The following is a 13,396-nucleotide window of genomic DNA, read 5'->3' as shown; positions in this document are numbered from 1 at the left end:
TCACTGGATCAGAGATAAGATGTTAGCCTTTTCCCTAGCACCCCCACTCCCACCTTCCTAAAGTTTCTGCATAGACCAGTCCCGTCTTAATCCCTTTGCCTTGACAGGGGCAGGATGGAAACAGCACCCACAAAACAGACTCGCCTCTGAACTACAGTCCCGACCAGAAGAAGATGCCAGGAAGCAGTTCCTTGCTCGCCTCCTGCGCGCTCTTTTCACCCAGAGCAGGTGAGAGGGCCCCAGGGATGCAGTCGAGGCACAGTGCAGCACGGTGCTTTCCATCTGCCACGGGGAAGGATGAGCTTCGGCTCTTCGAGGGGCAAACAAAGTCCGTGCAGACTCTATCCACCGTGTTGGCTAAAATGAGTTACTCGAACCCTTGGGTAAAGGCCTGCAACAAGCCGAAGCACAGAACGGAACCCCTCTGTACCAAGTGCTGAGATTTTCCCTCAAATAATCTTGAAAGGAAGAGCACCTTATCCAGCCTCCTTAAGTGAGGAACTTCTGACAGCACAGAGCTTCATGTGAGAGACGTTTCCCGTGGGCCAGCTGCCTGCATATGAACAGGCAAAGCAGGGGCTCAAAACGATGGCAACGGTTTAAGTGTTACCCGGCAGATGAAGACACTGATTTTTTAGAGCTGGTTATGTGGGTAAGGCTTCACTCTCAGGGGAACTGCTCTGCTTTTCTGACAAACAGAAGCGATTCCCATCTTTCAGACAAGCCACTCTGGAACAGATTCCATAAACAAGACAAGGAAAGGGGATGGGAGGTGCAGGTCAAACAATGCTGCACGTGAAATTCATGCTGTGGAAACCCGCTCTCCAGTCTAACACACCACAGCTTGGAGAAAAACGTGGTGGTACATAGTACACAGACCCCTTCCCTATAACTAGGCAGGCTCGGTTAGCCTGTCAGAAAGACTACTCTACATGGCGAAGCCAAATGGGAAGTTCAGGCAAACGATCCTCTGCACTACCTCTTCCATAGAAACGCTCTGCCAGGAGATTTGAACAAGCCCTAATGAAATAAATTGGCTTTTGCTATTTCTCAACTACCGTCAGTGTCAGGTCTACCTTATTTACCTCACTAAAAGCAAGGTAGCATCTGTTTTTATAGGTAATAAATGCAAATCTTGAACAAAAAAGACTCTGCCCTTCTCCCTACGCCTTTACTGGAATCCCGCAATGCCCTCATAACCTCACGAGTTGCCATAAACCACAAATCAAAGGTCCACCAAACCTTGATGAGAGTCCTTATTGGTAGGAAGCCTTCAGAAATTTGGAGAGAGGGTAAAGCGTTCTAAATCTTTGAAGAAATATTAAATCCGTGAAGAAATATTTGATCAGAAATCCTAACAAAATGGCAAAGCGTAAGAAAGTCTCGGTAATCTAAAACGGGAGGCATCAGGGTTGCCTTGAGCCGACAAACAACTTTTCTGTATGAGGAGACCTACCCGTTCTGCACTGCTCTCCTGCGGAATCACCTGCGGTTAATGCTGCCTCCTCTCCTCATTCACAGCCACAGCCGAGAAGCGAGGTGCCAAACATGAATAAAGGTAGCAAGCGCGTTTGTTTTTCCAGCTGCAGGGCGGATGGACAGTTGCTGGTGTCAGCCAAATAAGCTGGCAAGCTCCGTTCTGGCCATGCTTCCAGGAAGAGCCGTTCCGTCGGACACGGATGGTCTGCGTATCGCTCCATTTGGAACCACGCAGCCACCTCACGCTGCAAATCTTGGCCACGTTCAAAGCTATCCAGATGAGTTGGCGCTGAAAGTAAGCGCTGCGTCTTCTGGAGACGAAGCTGAGGCAGGTAGTGGTATGCAAATGGCACGATCTTTGATCTGTTCTTCCTTCTCAGAGATTTCCCCTGCTGCTGGGGGCGATTCAAAGGGGACACGCCAACTGCACCATGTGCTTCCTCCGAATGGGTATCTCGGCTTGAAACAGAGCTCCAGGGTGGAAGGCAGAAAAGGGAACTGAAGACTACATCAGAGACAAGGCTGGGAAGAACGGGACATTAAACTTGACAGAACAGGCTCTCAGCTCCTCTACGACTTAAGGGATGCATCAGTGCAAGGCAGACAATGCACCGAACCCAAGCAAGCATATAATCCTTGCAGACAAGCGCTGTCGACACACTTAACATTGCCTCCTACATCAGCCCTCGCTGAAGAAAACACTGCTGGCACCAACAGCACCACGGTTGCCTTTCTGGATGCAGCCTCAGTACCAGCTGACAGAAGCATACTGAAAGTTGCTGCCACGCTTTCTTTGGCTCCTCTGGTACCCAGCCTGGGAGGACAAACCTCTTCACAAAGAGACGGGAAAGAAATTGGACCGTGTTTTGAAGATTTCGGATGCTACCTGCTTTTCGAAATGAGAGATGGGGAGAAATGCTCCTAGGGAGAGGTGCTCTACTCCCCACCGCAGAACCTTTAAAGAGCCCCAGCCAAACCGCAGGGCTCACCAGAAAGCAGAGCTCCCACGAGGTCAGGAAGTTGCCACGTGGTGCATTCAGAGGTGAAAGCCATCAGACCAGAAACATTTCACATGGGGCACTCTGGCACTGAGACCTTGTGTGCTCAGCATTCGCTTTGAAAGGCAACGCTTCTGTTAAACACTCAGGGGAAGGAGTTTGGGTCCTCACACGCCATTAACGGGAACCGCAGGCACACAGGAGGTAGTATTTAAACCCAAACAGCTTTGAATGTTTCGCGATAAAGACCAAATGCTTAATAAGAAAAAAATCAAAGATCACAAAGAGAAAAACAAGGGCTTCTCCCCAACTCCTGAATATCCTACAAGTGGGTGTCATTAAGCCACCGAGCAACTTAGTTCTCAGCAGTACGTATCTCACCGACTGCGTCCAGAAGCAAAGCACGCAATTTCCCAGAAGAGAAAATCCACAGCAGCAGGAAGAAACTCAACGGCAGCTGGTTCGATGCCATTCCAAACACCCTTCATATGGAAAAACAGGAGTATGCAGAGTTCATGCATGGCTACAGCAAACACTGCTCAACCAGGCGGCTCGGAGCTGGGGAGGAGGAGTGGAATCCCTCTACGTGACGAACGCTTACGGTTATCGATACGTGTAAGCGACGTGTAGGCACCAGGAAAAGAAGCGCCGAACCAGGGACGGTCTGCAGCTGCAGAGACATTCATACGGAGCATGAATAAAAACCCAAAGCCTTAATACCCCATTTTTGATCCGTTGGCTTTAACCAGGAGGTTCTCGTGCTCCGTGAAACCAGACTGACATTAAGAATATCAAATACCCGTTCTCAGCAGGCTGTTACTACAGAAGTTACACATACTCCAGGGCCCCGTGCGTAAGGTCCCGACCACAAAAGCAGGGCCAAAACCCGACCTGAACTTAAGAAAGTCTGAATTTATGGCAACCTTTTAAAATAATCAGTTGTTTTTTGATGTTGATGGTGGCGTTTTTGATTTTGTGGGGTTTTGTTTGTTTGTTTTTAATAATACTGAGCAAAAGCACCTCTGGCTGTGCTGATCCCATTCCACCTCTTGGTATTTTCTTGCACAGGGTACTTCTCAGCCAACATCATTAACTGGTTCAGGAGATTAAAAAACATCCCAAGAGAATGAGAGAGACTGAGCACACGAATTAAGCAGGGATTAAATTTCTGTGATATTTACTAAAAATGTGTCTTGTTTACGGATAGTTTCTGCTATTAATTTGGTGCATTTGCCTCCCCCGTGCTTACTTTTAAAGAAAGCTATTGCAGCACTGTTCACAGTCCTGCTTGGGAAAGCAACAAAACAAAACAAGACAAGACAGCTTCAGTATTGCTGCACAAGATCGTATTTTATCATCGCCTCTCAGTGAGGACAGACATCTAGCTATTCATCACTCAAAAGCAGCCTGCAGAGGGTGCTGGGCTGAGCAAATACATGATTTTTCAGCTCAGCTGCCAAACAAGAGCATTCAAAAGGACGGTTCACATCAACCACCCTTTTGTTCCCCTCCCTCAATGCTGAAGGTTAGTTAAAACTCTCTTTGGGGCACATGAATTAAAATCCACAAAAAGCAAAGCCTTCCTTAGCTGGGAAAGAAGGGCACAGAGGAGGCAGTAGCGAGCCTTTTGTTACCCAGCAGACTGCTGGTGAAGGCGCTCACACGCAGCAGAAGACTTTAAATTCCTTTTTATGTGCAAGTGGTGGTGACCCCACAGCTCTCACCACAACACAGGGTATCCCTTCTCCTAAATCTCTCCACCAAACCTATTCCAAGTCATTAATAAATAGCCAAATAAAACCCTCCATGCCAGTAAGATGTAAATCTGAAGTTATTGACCTAATACAACGCTTGTTTTCCAAGTCCCTTAGGACATCAACATCTACAAATATGCGTAACCTAACAACTTGATGCTCTGATGCAACCAAATCCCCCACAAACTACAGAAAGCGGGTCAGCCTTACACTACCCCAGCACTTCCAGAAAATATCACAGACTTGCAGAAACACGTGCTTATACAACTGAGCACGTGAATTTGTTACCAAAACTGGCCTCACACAAATCAGACTACAAAACACTACTGAAAAGCTGCGGGTTGGTTCACGGACGGGTCATGCTGGCACCCATGGAAGCCCATCAAGACCCGGGAAACATCTGGGAAGCGTCTAACCACAGCACGGGAGTTTACTTGGGATGGGATCTGACGGGCCGCCTAGTGCAGGAGGCTAAATTCTACTTGCAGTTTCTCAAGGACTCGTTTCGGCTTTCTGTCCTGTCCCTGGACAGCTGGAGACTTTCTGCATCAACGCCACACACAGGAGGTCCGTTTCGGCACCAGCACCAGGAACACGAACAAGCTTACGCCACTTTTAAACTCCTGCTTTGAGACGGGTATACGACGGAAGCGGGCAAGCAGAAATCTTGCCAGGAAAGCCAAGCTGGAACCTCTCTCTTGTAGCCCTCATCGCTGCAGTGCTGATGGGTACGATGCTGGGGACACGAACCACTTGGCAGGAATCGGGGGAAAGAAAACCAACTGTTGTCATATTAAGTTCCAGTAAGCGCCCAGCTACATCACCACCTCTTTCGGAAGCCAATAATTTAACATATGCCTAACACAGTGCTTTGGGAGAAAACGTATTCAAGTGGATTACAATCAGCTTAAGAGTAAAATCCTCTGTTAAGAAGAAAAAAAAGCTTTCCCAACACAAATGGAACAAGTAACGTGCTAGGATTTTAATGAAAAGTGTGCTTCCAAGACTGGTAGGCCCAAACTTGGATCTGCTTACACCCACAGTGCACAGATAAGAAAATAGTTTATTTAAGGATGGCTTCTTTCCCACCCTGAAATGCAGTTTGGGGAAAAAAAAATATTAAAATAAGGTCAACAATCCAGTACTTATGAGTACCCTACAATCAACCATTGTGTGCCATGGAACAGAGGGAAAAAAAGCACAAAGACTAAAAAAACACATTTTAGTTTTAAGCTTCCATAGCAGTTATGAAAAGCAAAGTGGGCAGGAGATTTTTAGGAAGGCCTTAAATAAGTTTCTGTAACCTAATAGTGAACACAAATATTTGCTTAACCCCCGCCTTCAACTTCCAAAAAAGAACTAATTACTCTAAAAGCTACCAAATGCCCCAAGAGGAATTTGAGGCATGAACCACCACCGCCACCAAAAAGCAACTGAGAAAGAGGCAGATCTCCCACAATCAGAAGGGCTGCCTCATTCAGACATCCTAAAAACAACTGTGCTGGAGACACTGGTGACTCATTATTGGTGATGGAGCGGGGAAACCACTTGAAGAGGTGAGAGGAAAATTCCATTTTAATTTCAGAGCGCTCTCTAGCAAGCCTTGCCCGAGCCCTGAGACAGAACAATAATCAGATATTGACTAAGAAATGCATTTTATAAACACAACTGACAGCCCTCAGCACGCACAAGATGTGCCATCTGTGCTAAGAAGAGACTTCGCATGGACAGAGAAAATTAAAAGTACAATGCTTGTATGTAACTGCTTGCAAGAAAAAAGGTTTACCTTAGTTACTCTTAAAATTAACACCACATCAATGACTTGCAGAAATAAGTTGGCTTTGCATATTTGCCATAAGTGCCTGGGCCACCCTATTCAGTGCTCCCTTGACACAGTTCCTCCCTGTTTGCAGGGCTTTATAAAAACAAAGAGCAAACCAGTGACCTAGAAACAAACGCAGGCTCCTAAACTACTTTAAACTCATTAACTTTATACTTGCTGTAGGGACACAACTCTGGCAAAGGCTTTGATTTAAACTTGTCAGGTTGCTCTATGAGAAGGTTTATTCCTGCCTGGGACCCGTTCAGAGCAGAAGGCACGTTTTTCACAACCCAAAAAAAGGAGGGTTTGGGAGGAGGGGGTGATGTTTTTTTTTTACAAAGGGCTATGTTTACATGGCACAGAGCAGAGCCATGCATTCAACCAGCTCCGGAACCGGAAACTGTATGACATGTCAGCACAGCTCTCCAGTAATTAGCAGGATAATGAAAAGCAGAATATTTCTTTTTTTTCCCAACCAAGAGCAAAGGGATGACACAAAAACACTTCTCTGCGACACAGCTCATCGCTTCTCGTCGTGCTGCCCTGTGCTGTGCCCAAACACGCTAGCTGAAGGCGTGCTGAGTTTCAGATTTAGGAAACCTGAAATGTCCTTTTTGAGTATTTAGGGCTAGGTTCCCTAGCAGAGAAGCTGACTGATCCGTGCACAGTGCTCTAGGAAAATAAAAAGGTAAATACTCAGTACCTTCAAAACTGTTAAAAAGAACTCCCCGAGGCCATGAGCAACCATTTCAAAGGGGCGGTGGGAACAAGATCCAGCTATAAAACTTCAATTTGAACATTAGCAAAGAGCCCTCCCCCTGCATGCGGCAATTACCAGCGCCTTTCATGTGGCAGAGCAACGCACCTTTTCCTGTACGTTTGGCTGTGCCAGGTCTATTTAAAACACGCTCAGCAGCAGCGCGAAGTGAAACAGCACAGCCACCCTTCCCACGAAGCCGAACAATTCGGATTGCCACCGCACAGGCCGAAAACGCAAACGCTTTCTTTACAAGCGACCCGACTCCTGAAGTTGCTGCGAGCACCCCTGATGCCTACAGAAGGGGCTTGCATCTCCCTGAGAAAAGGACGTGCCATGCCTACACCTTCTGTATCACACAGCTGTGGTTACGGCTGCCTCAGACACGATACGGGCAGTCCCGAGAGCATCTCTCGGGCTCGCAGCGCCAACCCCACGGCGAGCTCTCGCCCAGCTCCGGCTTCTGAAGAGCCGTAATCTGCTTCTGCCTTTCGCGTGCTATTATTAACCTCGGGGATAAACTCGCACCCTTTTTAATCAGGTGCTTTAAACCGAGGGTTCTCAGAACAGGTAGGGCAAGCCAATACCCTCTGCCTTCGGTAGCAGGGAGGCGTAAAAGCGTCGCCCGCAGCCCTCGCGGCCCCGAGCCTCCAGCACCAGCCCGGCGGATCCCGGGGAGGGCAGAAAAGGGCCCTGGCCCCCCTCTCACCTTGTAGACGTCTCCGTAGGTGCCGCTGCCCACCCGCTGGATCAGCTCGTAGTCCTGCTGCGGGTTCCGCCTCAGGATGTCCCCGCTCGGCCGCGCCGGAGGCTCCATCGCGGCGGGCCCGGCAGCCGCGGCCGCCCTCCCTCCCTGCTCGCCCCGCGGGCCGGGGCCGGGGCTCAGCCGCTGGCCCGCATGGCTCCGGCCGAGGGAAGGGGCCGCCCGCTGAGGGCGGACAAAGGCCGGCGGAGGAGCGCTTGGCACGGCCGTTGGGGCCCGGCCGCGGCCGCTGCGCCCTCCCCGAGGCGCCGGGGAAGCGCCCGAGGGCGGCGGGGCAGCGGCGGGGCGGCCCCTGGAGGCCCGCGGGGAGGCCGGGCCGGGCCCTGCCTGCGCACCCGCGGCCCTTTGTCCCGGCGGAGAGCGAGAGCCTCGGCCTCCTCCGCCTCTCCTCCTCCTCCTCCTCCTCCTGTCCCTCTCCTCCTCCTCTTCCTCCCGCACGCACCGCCGGGACGGGCCAGGCCGGGACGGACGGCACCGGGACGGGCCTCCGCGACGCCGCAGCGCCACAGCGCGGCCGCCCGCCGCCTGCCCGCCCTCCTCCTCCTCCTCCCTCCTCCTCTCCTCCTCCTCCTCCTCCTCCTTCTCCTCCTTCCCTCCCCGGCGCTGCCCCGGGCCCTGCTGCTCCCTCAGGCCGTTCCCCGAGGCTCCTGAGGCCGGAGGGGGCAGCACCGTGAGCCCCCCCCCGGGGGGAGCACCCGGCGTTTGGGCTGCTCCCCGCGTTGTGAGGCAGGAGGAGAGCCTCCAGCCTCGATTCACCGCGTAAATAAACTTATATCTGTGTGTATGCTGCTGCCCAAACCGGGCTGAGCCTTCTGTCCGACGCCTGAGCTGTGTAGGCCCTGGGAGGGCTTATCACACAGCAAAACCCAGCTCCCAGCGCGGGGGACGAGGGCAGTTCACCCGCTGCCACACACCGGGGACATGGGACAAGTCGGGCTTCCCAGATTTTTGTGATCCGGATTGCAACCTCGCAGCCACGTCGTCACGTAACGCTTGTCCTGGGCAAATCGAGGGCCACAGGCGGCCAGCGCGATGATAGTCACGCAAGAAGTAACTCGGGCCTGTTGGGGCTTGTCCCCTTGGGCTCCCAAACTCAGAAACACTTTGAAACTGTGAGATGGCAAGAATGCTGTATCTGCCTTTCCGCCTTTGGAGAATAATTATTTTTGGCAAAATAGCCGAACTTCTGAGTAAAACCCACCTATGGTCTCTTGAGTGCTGAACAATTTAATAAACCAAAAGGCAAGGGCAAGGGTAGAGGAACGCTGGAATTAGCATTAGTCTTTGCTGCACAGTAAAATCATTAAGGCCTAAAAGGAGGTGTGATTTTCTAGGTGCAAGAAATACCACATACTCAACGCAGGAAACATGTTTGCAAAAGCGAGGTAGAAAAAATTAAATGGATGCCAGATGTATAAGCCTTTTTGGTGTTCAGGACACTGGACTGGTTACTTGAGAACAGATTCTGCCCCCTTGGCAGGCAGACAGCCCAACCAGGTCCAATCTGGTCTGTTGACAAAGTAGCTAGGTGCTGATTCCCAGTTTAAAATGGAGTCTGGATTTTTAGCTTACTTCAGCACATTTAGAAATGCCACATGCACGTACCTGAAACAGCACAGGTGATTGCATAAGCTTTTCCTTCGAAACACAGGCTCTCCAGCATAACTCATTAGGATTATTGGGCTGTTTGAGGTTAAACTAAAGACAACTTATGCAGACGCTCGGGAATTGCACAGTCGCATCTGATTTTATTGGGTTTTGATTTATGGGCTCATTTGAAATGGTGTGTTTCAGAAGCAGGCTCAGAAATGTAAACTATCTTGCTTCCAAAGAGGCGGGGAAGCATGTGACTGCTAACTTAAAGAGATTCGCATTTAATTTCCCCTTGTACTCTGAAAGCCTTCTACATCCTGTATATTCTCTCCAACATAAATACGTAAGTTTTCCTGAACACCCAGCAAATAAAGAAAAGAAAAAACTATTTACCCTTTAGGGAGCTGTATTTCCTCTAGCGATTTTTAACAAAACAATTACCTCTCCCCCATAAATTAGCTTCCTGCACTCCTGATAGCGAGCTGTTTGTGTCCTTTTTTTTCCCTCTTCCTTGGCCAAGGGTTCGAGCACCGCTTCTCGTTTTACTGATTTTCTGCTCGTCAAGACATCAGAAGACAGCACAGGAAAGAGGCTGTTTCATTTTCCAGTAGCAGATGGTGCATTAAGGCTTGGCCTCCTAGAACGTCCTGCAGATCCAAGGGCCTTCCGATGACTGCAATTTAATGCAAAGCCGCCTTTATCGACCACTGTTTTGCCCTCGCTTGGTTAGTCTTCGCGTCCCACCTGGAGGTTTAGTTTCCTGTAGCACATTGCCAGTGCTGTAGAGTGAACTCAGAGACTGCCTCGTGATCCGTGCTTTATTCCATCTTCCCCAGCTGGGTCTCAGGCCCTGCTGGAAGCGCTTCTGGAAAGTGTACATACATAATAGCAGCACCAGGTCTGTATTATTAGAGCCATTTTATGATTACAAAAATTGAGGTAAATGAGTTGTGCACAGCATATGGTCCAAGCCATGGCCTGACACTGCACACTTCCAGCCATCTCCTCCTGCACACACGCTGGTTTCCATTCCGTATTTTCCACCCGGGACCACGCTGCTTTTCTGGTCAAGCACGTTAAGGAATGTGCTTTTATGTAGCATCTTTCATCTGGATGGGTCCCAGCCTTAAAAGGAATGTTAAGTGGTTTTACATAAGGCATTACGTAGGATTAGAGAATGTGATCTGTTTGCATTGTAGTCTTAACAGGAAGAACAGCAAAAGTTATTTAAATGAGACATCTAGATTTATCTGGTAGCGGTCGGTGCAAAAGTGTACCAATTTCTAACTGAGCAGTGCAATAGAGGCGCTTGTAAAAGCAGCACAGTGTGCTGCGCATGTGAACGCATGTTCATTTTCACATCAGAAACTGAGCTATGAAACATGAGCAAGAAGAAAAAAATTTCAGCCCTACTTTTCATCAGATTGCTGAAGTGTCTTTAATTTCACATAGCCTACTGATCTCACACCAAAGGTGTTCAAAACTATTCCGTGGGATTACTTCATGGTTCCGGTGCATTTGGGTACTAAAATAGATCAGATGAACAGCAATAAGGAAGCCAAAGACTCAGGAATCAGCGACAAGGTCTGCAGCTTTTTCTGCTCATTGATTTGAGCAATACACTCTTTTACATCAAGCTTAATTGTTGAGGCGACAAAGTAGGCTCTCAAGAAATGCTGCAGCGTTTTCACTGTGGGGTTTGTGGTTTTGGTTTTTCAGACTGCTTTTCCTCCCTGGTGAAACACGTGCTGTTGCTACAGACTGCTGCCGCAAGCCCGGGGCCTGCCTGGAGGGAAGGGTCGAGGAGGACGGAGGAGCTCTTTCCAAGGCAGCTCCCTGCCACCGAGTCCAGTTCTGCCTGTGGCAGGTAGGATGCTGAGCCTAGTAAAGCTTCTCAGCGTGGCAGGAAGGATGCTGAGCCTGCTAAAGCTTCTCAGCATCACTTCAGCAGCTCACGGTGCTGCTAACGCCGCTTCACCTGCTGAGCTCTGCTAGCAGGACCCACAGACAAGAGGGGCCGGGCAGGTTTCCAAGGGGCCAAATGAGCTCTCATTGCTCGAACGGCCCTTTGGAACTGGAAGCAGCTGGGATAACAGTTGCTGTGAGCACACAACTGGTGCAAAAGACTCCAGGAAAAAAAATAAAGAGTGGGTAAGGGGGCTCTGAAGACAGCCGGCTATTTCAGTTGCAAGAGCAGAAAGAGGGAGGAGTGTTTCTGAGATGGAAACACCATCCAGGAGAGACAAGTCACCAAGGGCCTCTGAATGACAAAGCCTTCCCAGGCTGTCAAGAGGCTTCTATCCCTGGCAGGAGCAGGAAAATTAACCAAGGCAGAGCTCAGCCCCTCTGCTGGCTTTAACTCAGGTCCCTGGGCAAGGATTTGTTTTTCACGGAAGGAACGGGAGCACCGCTGGCTATACATTACTCTGCGTCACCTTGTTTACGTAGCTGTAGCTCAGGTCGCTTTGCAGCTGAGTGTGCTGTTTGTGCTCAACAGGAAGGAAGCGAGGGCAGAGGTGAAGCAGGCAGCTTCGCTGGCAGCCACTGCTCAGCACGGGGATGCAGGAAAATGTGACCGCTCAGTTAAAAGCAGCATTAAATAGGGGACTTCAGAGCACTGCCTGGAAACCCATCCGCTCCCCTTGTTTCCAGGTGCATGAACCTGGCTGGAACATATTGTGAATATCTTGCTGAATCATGCAGGCAGGTGGACTCGGTTATTTCTGCCAAGACGCAAGAGGAGCTGGAACCCTCTCCCTGGGAAGAGGTGCATCTTCAGGGGGAAATCCTAGAAACCAACTTGGCACACGCAGATTTTGCTTGGACTTACTACAGCCACGTTGCAGAAAAGAGGCTGGTGGGGAAGGATGTTTTGAATACAGTGTCCATCTGTCTGTCAGCACAGGAGAGAAAGAAAGAGTTGAAAACAATATTGGAAATAAATGGGCAGCTGGGCTTAGAAGAGCTCTCACTGGCCCTTGGAGAAATATGAGGAAGGAAGAGAAATCTGGGAAGGTTATGGTTAGTCCTGCAACACCAGAATTATCTGAAGCCAGAGCCGTGAGTGGGATGTTTTATTAAAATTCAACAAACCCTTGGAAGAGTCCTGAGGGTGCCACTAGGGGTGAGGAACCTACTGGAAACTGGCCTGATAGTCTAAATCAGATTAGAAAAGTTGCATCTGTTTATTGTAGGACTTGTGCAATCGTTTGGTGTCCCTGTGCTCAGCCTGACCAGACCCAGACAGCAGGGAGGCAGCCCACAGCGTTAAGCCCATCCTGTCCCCGAATGCCCTCTGAGGTTGCCTTGGTTGAAGCTTTTGCCTGATGTCTCTTCTATCTAAATCACTTCTCGTATTCTTTAATAGTTCCTTCAGTTCACAGAGCATCTTCCAGAAGAAAGGTCCTCCCCACAGACTGATGAAACAAGTCAATTAATTAACCGCTGAATTTCTGTCTTCTCTCCGAGTGAAATATGATGGCTTTGTTACAGCCATGGTGTGCAGCAATGTTTACTGAAGGAGCAAAGATAATTCCTCTGGTTGCAATCCCTGTTTAAATGTAGGCGGTCACAACGTGATTTGGGGTGAGAAATAGGAGCAGCAGGAACAGGAGGATTTCCTAAGCAACAAAGATCTGCTTCGCTTAAAAATTCTTCAGTAAGGAAAAAAATAAAAACACCACCACCACCGACAATAACAAAACACAGAAATATGAGAAAGGCTTCAGAAGAAGAGGAGGGAGAAAGCTCATTTCATTTTATCGCTTTTTGGTATTTCCTAGGAATCTTGGCCTCTTAACCTGAGAATAAGGATGCAGAAACAAGAACAGTGGTGACAAATCACTGCCACAGAGGAGTGTAAGTGCTTAGGAGAAGTCCTCCTGCAACCCTCTTTAAGCACAGTTGAGATCTGCATCCCTTGTACTTTCTCATGCAGTTAAGCAGAAGCAGTGTAAGAATGAAGACCGAGAAGGCGGAAGCGATAAGAATAACTGCGGGAAGAAGCGAACGTGTTCAAGAACCTTTCATAACCAGCGCGAGGATGGACCTGGCGCTCCAGAAGGGCCCGGCCTAATGCAGTGCGGTGGCACCTGGGGCAGAGCAGGGATTTTGCAGCATCCGCACCCGACCCCTTACATAAGTATTGCACAGCACGGCTGGCTCCTGCTTGCGAAGGACTGGGGATGGGAAAAGCAATAGTGAATGCTGCCGGGGTAAGTGGGCCAGTCA

At 49.5% G+C, this 13,396-nt stretch overlaps 1 protein-coding gene across 3 annotated transcripts in view; it reads right to left on the bottom strand.

The window, feature by feature from the left end:
* The window catches only part of MAP4K5 (mitogen-activated protein kinase kinase kinase kinase 5), a 69,467-nt gene extending 61,469 nt beyond the window's left edge, over positions 1–7,998 (bottom strand). Inside the window, exon 1 of one of the 3 annotated variants that reach the window (XM_083839191.1) lies at positions 7,520–7,998. In XM_083839191.1, the coding sequence (XP_083695317.1) occupies positions 7,520–7,627 (108 nt within the window). In that variant the 5' untranslated portion in view covers positions 7,628–7,998. The remainder of the gene's footprint in view (positions 1–7,519) is intronic. The other 2 variants (XM_083839189.1, XM_083839190.1) reach the window with 2 other exon arrangements.
* Positions 7,999–13,396: the final 5,398 nt, after the last annotated feature.

The sequence above is a fragment of the Anser anser genome (assembly GCF_964211835.1).
Source record: "Anser anser genome assembly, chromosome: 5".
NCBI lineage: Eukaryota > Metazoa > Chordata > Aves > Anseriformes > Anatidae > Anser > Anser anser.
This window is presented reverse-complemented; position numbering and strand designations above follow the sequence as displayed.